The following is a 19,087-nucleotide window of genomic DNA, read 5'->3' on the forward strand; positions in this document are numbered from 1 at the left end:
ACCCCCAAACCCAAAAATGCCAAACCGATCAGGGTCGGACCAAAACATAACATACATCCCAAGTCGTTTTTTGACAATCCGAGGTCGTTTCGAGGCCGAAATGGCCCTCCAGAAATCCCAGCTGCACTTTCTGGACTGAAATCAGGCTTCACCAATATAACACATTCCTATCTAAATTCTATCATTTGGCAGATCACATACTGCTTTAGAGAGGCCAACCAAATCCTAGGCTTGTTGGCAAAAGATGCGGAAAAATTAATCTAGGATTTCATCAGGCTGATTTCCTAGGTCATATTGCCGAGGAGATTGCCTTTGATGTTATGTCTAGAACAAGATTATGAATTTCCTAGCTTGCGGTTTGCTGCCTCTGCTGATGGCATTGCCAAAGATGGGGGCTTTCTCTCCATAGTTTTGCCTGGGCCTCTAGGAGTTGTCCTATGTATTTGTAATTCTCTTTATTTATTCCACTCATTAATTCAATGAATCCATTTTGCGGGGAAAAAAATGACACATATAAGTCAATCATTGCATCATCATGATTTTTTGGAATCCAAACATAGTCTAAATTCCAAGAGAAACTGCCATTAACTAGGCGTTTACAGAAGTAGTGTTATAGTATGGGCCCATGATATTATTTTTATTGAAGGAAACAAGCATAGATACTTTGGCATTGGCTTGTTACAAAGAGAAATTCTTTTTAGATTAAGTTTTCTTTCACTTGTGGAAAAGGAAGGAGAAATTCCTTCACCATTGGTGATGTGATCTTGTGATTAGTATTGTTGTAGTCATCAACACTAAATTGATACGGTATGGGTGAAATGGATTATGAAACGCTCAATTTTAGGTTAAAAAAAGTGAAATTTTGATCTCATATCGGATCCAATGCAGAACGATACTGACAATACATAACAGTTCTGTATTGATATTAGTATTGATCGATAATCGGTATCTTTGTATCAATGATAGATTGATACCGATGCGCATACTACATAATAAAACCTCATTGATTAGACTCTTTTGTGATCATTAGTTCCCACTAGAATAGGTCGAAAATACCTTTTTTGCATGCTAATCAATTGGGTCGGATCTCCATGGTGATCATAAGGTCCCTTTTCTTTTTTTTTTTTTTTTTTATTTTTATTTTTTGATGGGAGAAAGTTCTCTATCCGGGAGTGTGGCCTATGCCAACACTTCCATGAGTCTATCTCTCTTCTCCCCATTTGAAAAGACACCTATGCCCCTTTATTTTGAAGAGGAGAGAGATAGACATATGGGAGTGCTGGCCAGACAAAAAACTACTGCCCTTTTTTTTTTAGTATAGTTTCGGACTCTTCTAGGTCACATACTTGATGAGTCAGTGAACCATTTCATGAACAAATTTAAGGTTCATCATATTTAGATGGATGCTCTATACTCATCAGGATTTCATTAATGTATAATATTGTTTTATTTCTTTGATGGACAAAATTAAGTTTTCTTGTTTGGCAGATCGAATCCGGTTTAGTCCTAGTCCAATATTCAATAATCAATGAACCCACTTGCTTTTACTCTTATTTTATTTTGTATCGTTTCACTAAAACTCTTCATTGGAGCTACTTCCTTTGGATATAAGAGAGTAGCATTACTGTCTTAATTAAATCAAGTTTAACTTAATTATAAACAATTAATCTCAAACTACTCAATGCAAACTCTAAAGTCACCTCACATCTTGTACATTTTTTGTATAAATTTTGAAGTAAAATGTTCCAATCAATCCATGTAACAGAATAATCTTTTATAGCCTGAACTAAAAGCTTCCATTACTAGATAATATGCATTAATCCAGTCTATCGAGTCATTCCTTGTTGTAGAATAGGAGGCATCGTTGCAAAATCAAATTCATCAACCAAGATTTAACCATCAGAATTCAGAATCAAATAATCAATCTCATTCAATTTAATGAATGTTAGGAAGCAAAGTTTTCCCGTCTATGTGAGTCATAGATAAAATAATTCGTAAATATATATGTTCAAATGTTCGATGGCAAAAACAAAAAACCCAGAAAATCCCAGGGAAATCCCATAAAATCTCCTCCTTTTCTTTCTTCTCTCTCTCCTCTCTTATTTTCTAACTTTTGGTTTATGTGAGAAATGAACCATAACCCACTTAAAAGCCCTATTTCGAGCTCATCTGGTTGACTGCCTCAACCATCTGTTTGATCGATTGACTATCCAGCTACTGCCGGTTTGCTCTTGGAGAATCTTGTTTGAAGCATCCGATTGACCGCCAACATGAACCAGTCGACCGGATCCTATTTTGAGGATCTGATCTACTGACCTCTGCCTATTCAATTTTTTGTATCTTTCTCCTTCGAACTCCGATTGTTCCGATTTTTTTTCCATTGGAAAGACAAATCAATTATCTTCACTTATCTTGTTTTAGGTTTTCTTAAATTCTAACTAAAAGATTTCTTAACAATCAAAACTGTATAACTGACAGTTAATGTGGACCATCACTAGGGTCCAAGCTAACCCTAGGGTTAACCTAACCCATCTTAAGCCCTTAGAAATCACATTGGCTCCTCTAAGCCATTTATTATTAAAATAATCATATTAAATTCACTTATCTTAAATCAATAAAATTATGGTCCATAATTACTTGTAGGTGTAATACTCCTCAGTTAGACCAACATAAACCCAATTCCGGCCATCGAAAGGAACCCGTATGATGTCTATCAACCATAAATAATCTTAAGTAATCCTTTTCTGAGTACAAGGTATAACAAGAGTGCAACCCATATATCTACAAAAAAAAAAAAGTGCAATCCATACGGACTTTGAGTCCTGATCCTCTACTTCCGTTTGCCCGGTACTATCGTGCGCCCCACACACAAGCAAGGTGGAAAATACCGCCTTACCCCCGCTTGGACAAGGCATTCGGGTAGGGGTAAGACGATATTTTTTACCTTGTTTATGTGTGGGGCGCACATGACAGCACCGGACAGACGGAAGTAGATGATTTTGAATCTACGGACTCTTCGCTAATTGTGTGGTTTCTTTTTTCATACTGTGTGTGTTAAGATTCTGTTCTTGATGTTGGTCCTTTCTTCTCTACTGTTGTTGGCTTCCTCCTTTTTGGTAGGATTGTCCATTGATGGTAGGTTGTTGGTCCTTGCCCTGGACCCTTCTAGGGGCTTTCCCCTCCCTTGTTTATATTTTATTCTTTTAGAGTATATTGATATTATTTATATAAAAAAACAAAAAAGAAAAGGGTTCTTTCAAGGGAAAAGTACGTGATTAGCTACTTTTGGATTTTCATTAACAAAATTGTCTACCCTATGTTTGAGTTAACAAAAATAGACAAAAACAAGTTTAGTTTTACAAAACTAGACAAAACAGTGACTCTCCTTCCTTTCTCGGCAGTTTTCCTTTGAAAAAATCTCTTTTTTTTTTTCCTCTGTCACTTGGGGTAGCAGAGAATGGCGGTGGCTGGGACAAGGATAAGGTTGCAGGGAATGGAGGATGCCTGAGCGAGAAGGCAATGATAGGGGTAAAAATGTTTAAAAAAGTAAATGTGGGAGGGAGAGACACTATTTTGTCCAGTTTTATAAACCTAACTTATTTTTATCTATTTTTGTTAACTCGAACATAGGGTGGACAGTTTTGTAAATGAAAACCCAAAAATAGCTAATCATGTAATTTTCCCTTCTTTCAATATGAGGCATTGCCTATGACAGATACATGAGAATTTTTTATGTAGAGAGGGAATATATAATAAAAGAAAGTAAAAAAGAACGTCCGGTCGCACCCCCTACACCTAGACACGAATCTAACTCCTCTCAGGTTCCTTGCCCGGTCAGGTTCGTAGGTTCCTCTCATAGGGGGTCAGAAATGACGACCTCACCCCCTGCCCGAACACACTGCCCGAGTGGGGTGAGGTCGTCATTTTTGCCCTCCTATGAGAAGAACCTACGAACCTAACCGGATAGGGAACCTGAGAGGAGAAAAATTCCCTAGACATACGGTGGTGAATTGACTACCGTACCTCCCATATTGGATGCTTGGGTGTGTGCTTCATTGGTCCTGCTGGCATAGGGGCCACATGACAAGTAGTGTTCTCAATCTCTAAAAGAAAAATGAGTTGTGAGTGAGCGTACCTCATGTTCAATATGGAAGAGACAATTGGTTGAGACAAACGGGAATTCTAACAGTTGTCAGAAGTGTCCTTCTCTCCTCCCCTATTTGCCTTAATAGAGAGCTGGATTTCCACGCTACCTTTCCTTAGATTCGCTCAGAAGAATCGCTCAAAGGCATTTCTGATTATCTGTTTAAGAAACTCCAAACATCTGCAACCACATTCGTGCAATCTGAATTCGAACGAAAAAGGAAAGAACCGTTTAAAGAACCCCGAATCATTTCGTTCACGCGATGACGACATGGGCTGCAAGTAAGCGGAGGCTGACGATCCTCTACGGCCCGCTGCCTGTAGGGGTCTGTGCGGTGCAGATTGAGCCGCGCAAGCAAAGACTGCCTTACACCTGCCCAAACATCTTGCCCGAACGGAGGTAAGGCGGTCATTGCATGCACAGCTCATCGCACAGTTCCACTACAGGCAGCTGGGCCGTAGACGATCTGAATTGCTTCTTCACAAGCTTATTCTTGATGTGAATCTCGTCCTAGCTCTGACTCAATGATGAAATTCATGGCTGGGATGGTATCCTTAATGTCGTATACGAGCCTCAAGGATCTGTTGCCTCCTTCTCCGCCAGGAATTTCATCGTTGAGTCAGAATCAGATTCCCATCAAGAACAGGCTTGTGAAGAAGTCAGCCTCCGCTTACTTGCAGCCCATGTCGTCTTGGGTTCTTTAAGTGATTGGAGTTTCCTAATTCTTTGCCTTTGAGCAATTCTTCCAAGCGAATCTAAGCAAAGGTAACGTGGATTTCCAGCTCTTGTTAAGGCAAATAGGGGGAGGAGGGAAGAACAAGCTACCGTTAGAATTCCCATTTTTGACATTAGATTTACTTTTTCTTTCAGACAGCTAGAATATCTGAGAGCGACTGTAGAAAGAGAGGGAGAGAGGAATTTTTCTTTTCTCAGGTTTCCTGCTCGGTCAGGTTCGTAGGTTCCTCTCATAGGAGGGCGGAAATGACAACCTCACCCCACTCGGGCAGTGTGTTCCGGCAAGGGGTGAGGTCATCATTTCTAGCCCCCTATGAGAGGAACCTACGAACCTAATCGAACAGGAAAACTGAGAGGAGTTAGAGAGAAGGGTTTTTAAATGTAAAAAATAAAAAAACACAACTGGTTGTTAAGAGAGGGGCACTGTTGTGGTTGGTTTTGCAATAATCATCTTTATTTTTGTTAATTTGGTTGAAGAAAACATTTGGTGGATAGTATTGTAAATAAAATCTCGTTTTTAGTTAATCTTGTAATTTCCCCTTAAAATAGATCAAAAATACTTTCTGCATTCTAATCAACTGGATCAGATCTCCATGGTGATCATAAGGTCCCTTCTCTTTTTTCATAGTGCGGTTTTGGACTAGACCTTCTAGATCACATACTTGATGGGTCAATGAACTATTTCATGAACTAATTTAAGGTTCATGATATTTAGATGCATGCTCTATATTCATCAAGATTTCATTCATGTATAATTTTTTTTTTCTTTCAAAACTTTCTTGATGGACAAAATTAAAATGGTCAAAGATGAATTTTCTCATTCTTGCGATGAAACAGGATTAATCATGAGTCCTCTGTTGAAACCCATAAATCCAAAACTGAATATAATTTGTTTGGCAGATTCCAATTTAGTCCTAGCCCATTCAATAATCAATGAACCCACTTGGTTTTACCCCTTTTATTTTGTATTATTTCACTAAAATTCTTCATTGGGCTACTATGTCCCTTAGATATAAGGGAGTAGCATTACAATCCTAATTAAATCAAGTTTAAGTTAATTATAAACAATTAATCACAAACTACTCAAATCAAACTCTACAGTCACCTCACATCTTGTACCTTTTCAGTACAAATTTTGAAGTAAGAATTTTTCAATCAACGATGTAACAAAATAATCTTTCAGAGGGCCAGAGAGCTAAAGGCCCATAACTAGATAATCGGGGCGTTGTTCTCTGTGCCGCAGCAGAGGCAGCCTAGGTACATGGGGGTGGACACAATGACCACCCTACCCCCTGAGTGGCAGACCCATGTGCCTGGGCACAGCCTGCACTGCGGCACAGAGAACATGCTCCCATTTTCATTAATACAGTTTATGGAATCATTCCTTGTTGCAGAATAGGAGGCATCATTGCTGCAAGGTTCTGCCTTTCCACATTACCATGCCATCCTGCAAAATCAAATTCATCAACCAAGATTTAACCATTAGAATTCAGAATCAAAGAATATTCCACAACAAAAGTGTTTATAACTACGATTTTTTCGATAATAAAAGCTCAAAGATAAAATAATTAAAAAATATATTTATTCAAAAATTAGATGCCAAAAAAAAAAAAATCCCAAAGCAAACTAAAACACCAAATTTAACGTGAAAAATCTTTCAAGATGAAAGGAAAAATAACCAAGAAAATCCGAGAGAAATCCCATAAAATCAAATTGGGCCTCTTCTTTACATGGGGCTGGAATCTCATAGTTATTTAATTCGTTGAATTATTCATGGCAGAAGCGAATTAGATGAATAATTTGGGTGAATCCAAACTAAATCCATTGATTCGGAAAACTTTGCATTTTTTTCCTTTTTACGAATCATTATAAAAACCACAAATAATTCGTCTGGACCAAATTATAACTAAATAATTCAGACAATATATAGAGTACCTAGTGCATGAGGCTCCTACCACTGCAGGGTCTAGGGATGATCATAATGTACGTAACTTTATCCCCACTTCGTGGAGAGGCTGTTTCCAAATACTCGAACCTGTGACCACTTGGTCACAATGGAGCAACCTTACTGATTCACCAAGGTCCACCCCCTAATATATATTAAAAAAAAGGGGAGCTGTTCTCTGTGCCGCAGCGCAGGCTGCACTTAGGCACATGGGGGTGGGTGCAATGACCACCCTGTCCTCCTAGGTGGTAGGCCCATGTGCCTGATCGCAGCCTGCGTTGCGGCGGCATAGAAACATTCTCCCTAAAATAAACTCCATATTCACTTTTCAACCGTTTCGTACCTAATTAGTTTAGCTTGAAGATTAAAAAGCAAAATAATTTTTTTTATTTCTTAGGTACAACTTTACAAATTTCGTATTAAATTAAATAAATATCTCATGGATTATGTAAATAATATGGGAAACTAACATCTGCTAGCCCCTATGTATAAAATCCAGACCAAGTCCTTATTTAGAGTAGGTCCTCCTCTATCTTCTATGATATGTGTAGACTTTAGATAAAATGTAGTAATCAATCTATCTTGTCCCAAAGTCAGATCAATCAGACCTATTCTTATTCAAGTATGAATCGTGGAAATATAATTAATGTTATGATTTTATGTATGTTTTGCTTTATTTATAGTATATATATTTTTTGATAATGGTATTAGATGGATTGAATGTTATAATTTTGATTTTTTTATTATGTTTTATGATTAATAAAACAAGTGTTATTCTTTTTTAATGATATATCGCATGCATATTATGCACATATAATAACTGGTTGATAATGTAAAATATGTATTAAAATATTAAAAAATAGCATACAAATTTTTTTAATAAAAGAATAATTCTAGAATCCAAATTAAATAAGCATGGGCTAACTAGAGCCTAGATGGTGTAAAACCTCCCCTAGATAATTTTGTTGCTATTTGGGTTCTGCAGTAAAAGAATGGAATAATTCATTTTCTTTTGAATATTTATTCTCTCAAGTGCGATGCACTGTTCAGTGCGTCGGACGATGCACCGTACTTGAAACTTTGATTTTTATCTTTTCAAATGCAATGATCGTTGTTCGATGCACTTTACAGGTGCACTGACCGTGCAACACATTTGCAGCAAAATTTAGTCTGCAACTCGCAACAATATACCCAATAGATTCAGAAAAATTCAGGTAGAGATAAAAAGAAGAAAGAACTGACCAATGAACATGTCGAATCCACGGATCTTGAGCTCTCTGTACTCTTGGCGCAAGGCACATGGCTCACAGCAGCAATGAATGCAGCAATCCCCACAGGAACTCCCTTTCAGGTTATATTGCTGCCTCATTCTAGACCGATAGGAACAAGAGTACAAGGATTGCAAGCCTGTGAAGTGTCTGAGAAGTGCATAGATTGTTCCATTTGCAACGCAGGAAGGGGATCCTCTATCGAGAATCTCGGAGATTTGGCCGAAGGTAATACATGGAAACCAACATGTTATACACCCTGCAGGTGAAATTGAAATCAACCCTTCATGATCAAAAAATTGTGAAGTTTTAGAAAAGAAATGGTATACCATGGTAGGACCAAAATTAGATTAATTAATTAGACTTACAGTTGCTAATATCCCCACCGCTGCAGCAAAGGCCGGTGGACCAAGGAACTGGAGCTTGAGGGCGAGGTGGAGGTGGAGGTGGAGCAGCAGCTGTGGGAGGAATCCAACTGTACGTCTGGTTTCCTGAACTCACTGGAATGCCGATGGCCGGAGCTGAATCGAATTGTGTGAGAGGTGGGGCTGTGGCAGAAGAAGCTGGAGTGAAGTACTTCTGGTCAACACTTCCCTCAGATGGATACATGTTTCTTACCTCTCAATTGATCCAAGAAAGTGTATACCGGACGGGAGAGAGAGAGAGACAGATCAGTGATTCCCCGGCCGTTTGTGAATATATATATATATACTTAATGAGATGGGGTCGTTGCACCTAAAAACAATAAAATGAGACGGGTTGTTTTTTTATGCCCTTTTTTATATGGAAATGTGTTTCCTATCGGGAACGTGGCCCGACGAGAAGGGGCCAATGGAATAACACAAAGAAGCATCAACAGGACATCAACTTGCATTTCATGGGGCATGTATCTAACACATCCACCACGCCTCTTAAAAAAACCATTTTCCTCTTTAAATAATATCGTAGGAGAAGGGGTCAAAGTCCACGGCTTACTAATGAGACATTGTTGGTTGAACGTGTGATACTTCTTTTATTTGAATTGTTAAGTAAGATAGCGAAAAAGGATTTTGTGGGGAGCACGCGCATTGTGCCCATACAAAGGGGGTAAAATGACTGCCCCGACCCCCATGAAAGATGGAAATACTGTCCCCCATTTGATTCGTCTGCATGTATTCTTATTAGTCTAAAGTTTTAAAAAGCCCAATCCAACCTGAACTTGTTGCAACCCTAATCGATACCAATGCCGGTACCATATATTGAAACCCTGTGGGGTTTGTGGGCTCTTGATATCATTTTCAGCGAAGGAAACAAGCATAGCCACTTTCATTTGTCACATATAGAGAAATTCTCTTTTATATAGTGTGGTTTTGGACTTCTAGGTCACATCCTTGATGGGTCTGAGGAAAGAATCTTAGCCGCTTGATTTTGATCTATGAGTGGTGGAGTGATAAGGAGAGGTTGAAAGAATTTATTTAATTCTGTGGACTAATCAAGAGAACATAGTATTGGTCTGTTTTTTTTTCTTTTTTTTTGGTAGAAATAGTATTGGTCTGATTAAAGTACTAATTTAAGGTCCATCATAATTAAATTTCTACCTATCAGGATTTCATTGACATATTTGTTTTTTGTTTGGACTAAGTTTTCCTTCAATCATGTAAAAGGATGAATTCTTGTGATTCAACTCTATGATTGGAGTCTTATATCATCATTAAACTCGTTGATTTGTAACAATTCCTCTAACAATAAGAAATTTCTCATTAATATATGGATAATCAATTCACCTATTCCGAACCTTATATATATTCAATGATTTTTTATCGTTTTCATTAGATTCGGTTTTTCAGTTTAAATATCAATCAGTTTGGTGCAGTCTTCAGTTAGCCCATCATACCCTAGTCCAAAACCAATCCGATAAGGATCAGTTCGATTTGGTCCCGATTTTTTCAATCGATTTCAATCGATCTTATTGGTCCCGATTTTTTCAATCGATGTCAATCGATCTTATTGGTTCGAGCTAGGTTTTGAAGAGTCGAGATCAGCTACCCACTTGGGGAGCGATGGGGACAGATCCCAACCCTCCATGGGGTGTGGGACCCACAGCCCATGGAGGGTTGGGATCTGTCCCCATCGCTCCCCAAGTGGGCAGCTGATCCGGACTTGGTTTTGACACCCTTAGTTTCATGTATCAGAAGTGGATCCCACACCCCCTGAAATGAACGGTAAAATCCATGTGAGGTGGAACCCCATGTGGATAGAGAATCTAGACTCTTGAAGCTCTTAATCATTCCTGGAATCAAATATGATGGAAACCTAAGCTTTATGAGAAACCCATTATGCTAAAGATCCTATATATTTCCTTCAAAATAAGTTATCTTCCATTTTGCAGAATATGATCACAGCTGCCACAGAAACCACCGCGTTCTCCCTATCACGGGTACTTTCCTTATTACTGTACAACAACAAACAAAGCTTAACAAAGGCACAAGAAGAGTTAGAGTTCCATGTTGGGAAGGATAGGAAGGTGGAAGAGAAAGACATTGCTAACCTTGTTTATCATCTCCAAGCAATAATCAAGGAAACATTTCGCCTTTACCCGGTGGGACCACTCTTAGTTCCTCATGAAGCCATGGAAGACTGCACTGTAAGTGGTTTCAGAGTCCCAAAAGGAACACGTGTGTTAGTTAACGCTTGGAAAATACACAGAGACCCAAACGTGTGGGAATACCCTTTTGAGTTTCAACCAGAGAGATTTCTCACAAACCATGCCGATGTAGATGTACGTGGAAAGAACTTTGAATTGATTAACTTTGAATTGATTCCTTTTTGGATCGTGTGTTAGTTAACGGTTGGAAAATTTTCTTTTGTATAATGTGATTTGCGGCATGATTTTATTTGATCTATGAGTTGTGGGTATTCCAAACACCCCTGGTTTTGCTGGGCTAGGTCCTCCGGTTCCCGTCACAGCTGTAGGAAAATCAGGTTCGATTTGTGAAGCGATGAGCAAAGGTTGAGTTCTTGACGGACTTTGTTTTTTGTTTGGACTAAGTTTTCCTTCAGTCTTGTGTCATCATTACACTCTCTCCGTTTTCCTATTATCCTTCTTTTTTTTATGGGCTCATGTTTCTTGTGCCACAGCGCAGACTGCGCCTGCCACTTAGGGGGCAGGGTGGTCATTGCGCCCACCCCCATATGTCTGGGCACAGCCTACGCCCCCAATACAAAGAACATTCTCCCTTGTTTTTTATTTGTGGTCTCAGTAAGACCCATTTTAAGAGTCAAAGGCTATAAGATATATATTGACTGCAGCTTGCAAGTTTATTTGTTGTAATAACTTCTAAATTTGTTCAACCAAAAAAAAAAAAAAAAAGACTTCTAAAATTATTATATCATTTTCTCATAATTCAAAAGATAATAGTCATCTCCTCATTAGAAGAACGTCAATAAAATATAGAATAAATTAATTTTGTAGAACTAGAAAAAAAAAATAGAAAATTGAGTATTCTTTCTATCCCAATAGAAAAAATTTATCTTAAAGGTTATGGCTTCAATTTGAAAATCTAAATTAGATATTGAAACTCTAGAAAAGACTTTATATGCTCAAGGTGATTATGATAAATATCATTATCTTTTTTTGAGTAAGTCAGAAATATCTTGAATACAAAGTCTTTGATTTTTAGGTTTCTTGGGAATAGCTTAGGACCTAGTGGGAACTTCACATCCATTAAAAACTCTATGTAGGGTAATTTAACAATTTTATTTTTTTCTTTGCCACAACACATTAGGGATTTCAGAACAAAATTCTTTTTCTATTCGTTCTTGAAATTATTTAATTTGTCTTTTGGAATATTCTTTAGAGAGTTGTTTTTGAACTATATTATTTAAGGAAAAAGGTTCTATGAACTACTAGAGTAGGGTACACTAGCATTTATGTGTCTATTTCTTTCCTCCTTACATGAAATGACCTCCCTATGCTCATCTCATTGATGCACTCCCTTGTGTTGTTTGCTCGGAGAACCATTTCCCTTTATTTATATATATTATGATTTTAATTCAGTAGCATAAGATTGGAGTACCATAGCTTACAACTAAATGGAGTCATGATATAGGTGTATTTAGAACTTGATATTCTTCTAATTGGAATTGCCCTTTCTCTTAATCTCAGAAGTTTATTAAGAATTTTCAAAAATAATTTGAAAAAGACATATCATTATGTCACTATCGAAATATGCCATTGTCATGCACATTTTTCAAATACATATGAAAAATGACAGTATCTACCCTCATTGAAAAAATTGTATTATATTAAAAGGGCAATATTTATGGATTCAGATCTTCTACTACCGAGTGTGTTCCTGCCATCGTCCTGCCGGCAGCAGTAAGCTTGACACGTGAAAATGTCCATATCCAACGTCTAAGTTACAAATCCTCTAAAAAGTGATAGTTTTTCCGATTTATGAGCATAGTAAAACCAAACCGATCATAACCCAAACCGACCATAAACTCAAACCAGAAAAAAAATAGAAAACGTAAGGTCTTAAAGTTTCAAAACAAATAGAAATCCCTTCTTCCCTCTCGAATCCCTCCTTCCCTCTCATCTTCTTCATCTCCTCACGGCCATGGACGTTGAACAGCGCTTGAACAGCACCGAAGGAACACTGAACTGCAAGAAAATTTCTGCCATTCATCTTCTTCATCTCCTCACTGCGATGGAACCGTGAAGGCTGCTGTCTTCTTCCTCTCCTCTGTTTCATCTCCTCTGCAACCTCTCTTCTTACTCTCAACTTCAACCTCTCATCTGCGACCTCTGCTGTTCGCACAAATCTGAAGCGAGGATCGTTGGTGGAACCATTTGCCCCTCTCATCTTCTTCCATCCTCTCCTCAATGTAAGTATTTCAAATCCTAAATGCTTTTTGTTGATTAATGTTTGTTGGTGGAACCATTTGCCCTAAAACGTTGGTGGAACCATTTGCCCTAAATGTGTTAATGTTTGTTAATGGTTTCTATTTTTGTAAAGAAACCAATTTGCATCTCTCACTCTCTCTCTCTCTGTGCATGTCATGGTTTTAAGTACTCTGATGAGGAAGACGTTAGTTGCTGAGCCTTAAATAGTAAATGAGAAAGACGGGTAAAAAACACTATGGAAGTAGAAAACACCAAAATTGGGGAAGGAAGACCTGCCTTTAGTTTTTTCTTTTCTCTAAAATTTGTACTCCCCAAGCTGCAATTAAAAAAAAAAAATCAAAGAAGAGGTAGATGTGTTCTTTACTAACATGCTAACTGTCAGCAGTGAAGGGAATTATTGTTCTGTGTTCCAAATGGTTACGAAAGCTCCATCAATGGTATTTTTGTTAGATTCACAAATTCCTGCTTATTTTAAATTTCTCTTAACTTTTCCATCATGCAGGGTATTTTTGAGACTTTAAATTTTGGATTACATCATGTACCACATGTGCTCTGGTTCAGTTTGGATCTCTTTTCATTGTAATCTGAGTAGCTCTAAATCATAAGTATGTGTTCAAATGGGTTTGAATACTGTTCTTCATTTTGCTTCTATGTTTTCTGCAAAATTTCTTAATTCCCTCGGTGTTTTTTGCTCACCTTGCCACTGTGTAACCAAACTCTAATTTTCTTCTTAACTCTAAATTGTGAAGCCTATTACCATAGAAAAAATTGCTATTCATGACTGCTGTTCACAATTGCACAACTCTAAAATCCAGTCCCACCTTTCTCTTATATTTTTATACTTAATCTGTGCAAAGTCCATAAACCCAGACACTCCTCACAGACAAGTGTTTGATAACCCCCTCTCCCAAACCCACCAAAAAACCATGTTTTACCCGGATGTCATTCTTGAGAAAATCATCACCAACAGCAAATGAAAAGAAGCTGTGAACCTGCAAGAACATATGGGGTCACTTAGGATAATTGGTGATCAAACTTAAACCAAGCTACCAAACAAATTTCTCTTAGGTTTTTCTTCTTTTGGCTAGCAATATATGCTAAAGAAGTAAAAATACAACACAGGGAAAAAAAAAATCAGGGAGACCGTATCACACACATACACACACACACACACACACACACACATATATATATAACCATAGTTTATAACAATTACTATGATAAGAAATTAGTACACTTGCTTCAAATATACCGTGATGTCACATGACCTATACTCAATACAAGTGAAAAATATAAGACCATCAGAGAAGAAACCAACATATCTGCACTAAAAATTTTCTGGTTTGATTCCCTAGAACAAATGAAATGTGCCCTGTGCATCAGCAACAAATGAAAACAAAGGAAGGGGAAACCATGCATCAACTATGAGCACTCTATTTCAGGTGAAACCTGATATCATAACATGGTTAATCTCAACTCATTCCATGTGTGAGAAAGGCAAATCACTCCATTTCATGCAAATTTACAAGTCAATAAATTACCGAACAACTCACCATTAGAAATTGCAGTATCCCCAAAAAGATCAGAGCTATTTATATATTATAGGAAATTTTATTTTCTTCCCCCAAAAGCAGTATAATATTTTTCTTCCTTCAAGAAAAAGTAAGCAAACAGCCCCATTGGGTATGATCTTTGAAACATGGTTTGTGGCAGTGTCTCATGGTTACTTGTAAATCTCAAACTCTACTTGTTGGATCTTTAGCTCAAATTGGTAGAGCACTTGGAAAGTGAGCATGTTCCAAGGGGATGGTGGTTCGAATCCACCAAGATCCTTTTATTCAATTGTTCATAAGTAGCTGAAGATTTGTAAGCCTCAAAGATGAATAAATATATACTGGACTAATACAGTATCAGTGTTGTTCAGATCATCCATATTCAACCAGAGGTTCTGGACACAAGAACAGTCACTTAATCAAACATGTCTCCCAAGGTTGACAAAGCTGAAATTCTCTGGCATCCTCCTAAACAGCTATTGATTTCAGTCTCTTAAAATCTCTCATTGATTACCCTGTTTTGAAATTTCCTAGTTGTACGAATCTGCTGTGTCTTGACAGCCAGCTATTGGATTAACTTGAGATTTCAGTATTATATTCAACCCTTAAAATCAAGCCCTTGACCAGGATATTGCTTTCTACCAAAAAAAAAAAAAAAAAAAACCAGGATATTGCTCAGACTCGATCTGTTGATTTGATTCAATTAGAGTTCTCCTGAAATCTGGAAATTTCCCTTCACTTGATCCTGCTTCTTTGCTGGCTTTTGAGTCTTATGATTCCTATCTCCAAGAACTTCAGTCCACATTAGGGAGAGAGAGAGAGAGATTCAACAGAAGTAAGGAAAAAGTACCCATCACCTCAATTCATATGGACACAAGTGTAGGGACTGCTACCTAGTAGTCCTCTCAGTGATAGTCCGGAAAAATGAAAATGGGAAAGAGTACTACATATAGGTTGCTGTTACATGAATTTTAAAAAAGAAAAAGTGAAAATATAAATTCAAATTTGAAAATGATTTTTCATTTTTCAAATTTAAACCGTTGGATCTTACTTTCACACGTGTCCAACATCTAAGAAGGTAATGGAGCAAAATGGAGCGTGTCAGTACAGCAGCAGATAAAAATCCCACTCCAATGGGGCTGCAACAACAGTAGTACTAGGACGAGTGGCTCAATTGGGGCTGTAGCAGCAGGGGAAGGACTTCAAACACAAAATGATATCCAAAGAAATTTATAAAATGAAGCAGTCTTCCCAAAGGATTAAGAACAAGACTCATTTATGATATCCAAAGAAATTTATAAAAACTGCATTACTAATTCAATAATGTAATAACACTCCTCAATAAAATTAACATGACTGATCATACAAGGAAACAACTAGTTCATATAAATATGCTGAAACTAAATTTGTGTACAAGGCAGAGCCCTTAAATATGCTGAAATTAAAACTCAAAACAGGAATTTTAAATCTTCAAGATCTCTGGTTCTTTCGTCTTTTCTCTTGATAATGGGCAGCAACTGAAGAGGTCATGTGTCTCAGCCTCACCAAAAGTTCCATTCTGCATTAATGATACAAAAAATGGTTAGGGCCTCCATACACAAAAAAATCAACATAAAAAATACATTACGAATGAGGTTTTTCACATATTCACCTGGTCCTTGATATTGAGATGGATGTAGTATAGGTGGTGGTGTTGAACCTTGTGAAGAACCTCCTCCCTACACAACGCAACAATGAAAACATGGCATTAGTATTACAATGTTAGTATTTCACATTCCTAATTAAGTTGAGTTTATAGATTTATATACCAATAAAAGAGACGTGAAAGTTTGAGGGGTGTTGATTGGTTGAGATGCATCACGAACATCACACGAAACCAAATCTTGAGATGGGAATCCTGATGATATGAAAGTTTGAAGGTTCTCTAGATCTTGAAATCTTTCTATATCTTGAGTGTTTTCCATATCTTGAGTATTTTCTATTTCAACTGAGCTATGGCTTTTGTATGCTTTTTCTCCATTCTTGGTCTTCTGCTTGCCCATATTCTCACTCCAACCCTTATGCCTCTTGCTGCTATTACCTTTCGTACATTCTTTCTTTTTGAGCCCCAAATCAGTGTTGACATCAAAGCATTCAAATGAAGAAGCTTCTATATTGGGACTATCGACATCTAGTGCTACAAGCTGTTTGGACAACAAATCGACATTCATTTTGGCTATCTCAAAACCAGCTTCTGTATTAGAAGCTTGGTTTACTAGCTGAATATATTTTGGGCAAAGAAACTTAAAACGCTGTGTGCAACTCCTCTGAACATCTTCTTCAACTTGTTTACCATTACTGTCATCCACCACAAAGCTTTTTACTGCCCGTGTCCATCTCCTTAAAATATACTTTTCAGGAATACACTTAAAATTTAGCACATCCAAGATTTTCAAAGCATGGCAACAAAGGATGCCAAATGTCTCAAACTTTCTGCAACTACATTCTATTAGTTGCTCAGATGCATTATACAAGACCACATATTCCCCTTCCATAAGCTTCATTTCCTCGTCAACCAATCCGACCACATACTCACAGAAGACATCATCCCCCTTATGGGATTTTATGACACAAGCACTCATCCAATCATGCTCCTCTAGAAAGCGCTCAAATATATAAGGGGTGTAAACTTTTCCTGCTTGTCTCAGTACTGGTGACTTGGAATTTATGTTCTTAGGAATATTATTTTTTGCATCAAATTCAACCTTCAATTCATTAGCACGTTTATCCTCCACTACCTGTTCAAAATGCTTAAAAAATCTTATAAGATCTAAACCGGGTCTCAAATACTCTTTCAAATCACTGTTAATACTTTCACTTAGTTGTGTGCTCCTCACACCTAATGTGAAAGTGTATTTCATATAACAACGTGCCCATTTCTCTTTAATTTTGTAGATCCGATATAGCCATGAAATATTCTCGAGTTGGTAATCATCACGCAACTTTTTCCAAGCATTCTGAAACTCCTCTACATCTTCATAATGAAATATGCATTTATTCAAATCCTTAAGAAAAGGTGATCCATGCTTCATCAGATTACCATGATGCTTTATCCCATTTTGCATTATGTGCCAGGTACATAATCCATGCCATGCCTTAGGTAAAATCTCAACTATTGCTTTTGCCATTGCAGCATCTTGATCAGTAAATATGGTTATAGGATTCTTTTGCCCATGTGCCTCCAAGAATGTCTGAAACAACCATTTGAAAGACTCAGCTGTCTCATCATATAGAAGTGCAGCTCCAAATATGGTTACACCCCTATGATGGTTGAACCTAGCAAAAACACCAAATGGTCTATACATTTTGTTTGTGAAAAATGTAGTGTCAAAGATAACAACATCACCAAACAATGAATAATCAATGATCATCCTCGGATCTGCCCAAAATATATTTGTTATTTGCTCTTCATTATCCATCTGCAAAAAGTATGTAAAAGATGGGTTCAACCTTGTCTGTTTCTCAAAATATACTAACAAACTCCCAGCTTCACCATAAGATAAATCACGCTGACGTTTGGTTCGAAGATGATTCCTAAGATCTTCCTTGGTGTAACCGAGGTTTTCTCTTCCCCCTGCTTGCATACCCATTAAATCAAAAGTGGCCTTGGGCCTGATGCCAGTATCATCAGCCATATCTATTTCATAGGCATCTACCTTTGATATCTTACGCTGAGACCGCATAAAATGAGTAGAATCTGGTGTACGAAGTTCATGGTTGTGATCATCACAAAAATCCTTACATTCATACCCTCCATTCTTCAGTATAGAAATTCCCATTCTTGCAGGACAATCGGTTCTGGTTTCTGCACGAGGCTTGGTCGTGTTAACATCTCTCTTGTCCTTTTTCCGATGTCCCTGTTTACAACATACAAATCTCCTCTATTTTATGATTCTCTTATCACCAATATTTAACCAATGTATATAATCTCTTCTAACAGTAAACCCAACTATTCCTCCATACCGATTGTAAAAATCAAATGCCTCAATCTCCGATATGAACTTCATGCCAATCCAAGGCTTATAATCAACACACTCATCTTGACCACTGGCTTCAACCGGTGAAATCATTGGATTGTCCATTTCCAATATTATGTCTCGAATACTCTTTCAAATTCAGGAAGCCTATGGTGGCAACAACCTACTGCAGATCATACACATGTGCAACAAGAGTAAATAAATATAAAACCATGTAAAATCACAAGAATAACTCTTCCTCAAATGGGAGATATTAGAACAATAAAAGATGTAAATCATGACCTTTAACATACTGCTAGTTAACATTAAGGAAATCTTCTTTTTTTCAAATAATATGTAATACTACAAATTGCCATTCAACATAAATATTGGAAAAGAGTTCACTGGGACCAGGCTGAGGTTAATCCTCATTAATGCACCACAACAGTCAATTTGAGAGGACCCACTGAAAATAGGATATGTACTTAATTGAGACCATATTCACCCAACCAACCAATCCAATAACCAATGTAAGTTTTTAGTGGCTGCCTAACAATATCTT

The 19,087-nt window shown here is 37.4% G+C and overlaps 2 protein-coding genes across 2 annotated transcripts; both read right to left on the reverse strand.

The window, feature by feature from the left end:
- Positions 1–6,249: 6,249 nt before the first annotated feature.
- Positions 6,250–8,701, reverse strand: LOC122650924 (protein PLANT CADMIUM RESISTANCE 2-like). The gene is made up of 3 exons (XM_043844284.1): positions 8,461–8,701; positions 8,067–8,351; positions 6,250–6,326 (listed from the first exon to the last, which is right to left on the reverse strand). The coding sequence occupies exons 1-3, from the start codon at positions 8,699–8,701 to the stop codon at positions 6,250–6,252; spliced, it is 603 nt and encodes a 200-aa protein (XP_043700219.1).
- Positions 8,702–13,752: 5,051 nt separating this feature from the next.
- On the reverse strand, positions 13,753–18,651 carry LOC122650925 (protein FAR1-RELATED SEQUENCE 5-like). Its single transcript, XM_043844285.1, has 5 exons — positions 18,508–18,651; positions 16,339–18,426; positions 16,153–16,248; positions 13,913–13,969; positions 13,753–13,824 (listed from the first exon to the last, which is right to left on the reverse strand). The coding sequence occupies exons 1-5, from the start codon at positions 18,649–18,651 to the stop codon at positions 13,753–13,755; spliced, it is 2,457 nt and encodes an 818-aa protein (XP_043700220.1).
- Positions 18,652–19,087: the final 436 nt, after the last annotated feature.

The sequence above is a fragment of the Telopea speciosissima genome, chromosome 2 (assembly GCF_018873765.1).
Source record: "Telopea speciosissima isolate NSW1024214 ecotype Mountain lineage chromosome 2, Tspe_v1, whole genome shotgun sequence".
NCBI lineage: Eukaryota > Viridiplantae > Streptophyta > Magnoliopsida > Proteales > Proteaceae > Telopea > Telopea speciosissima.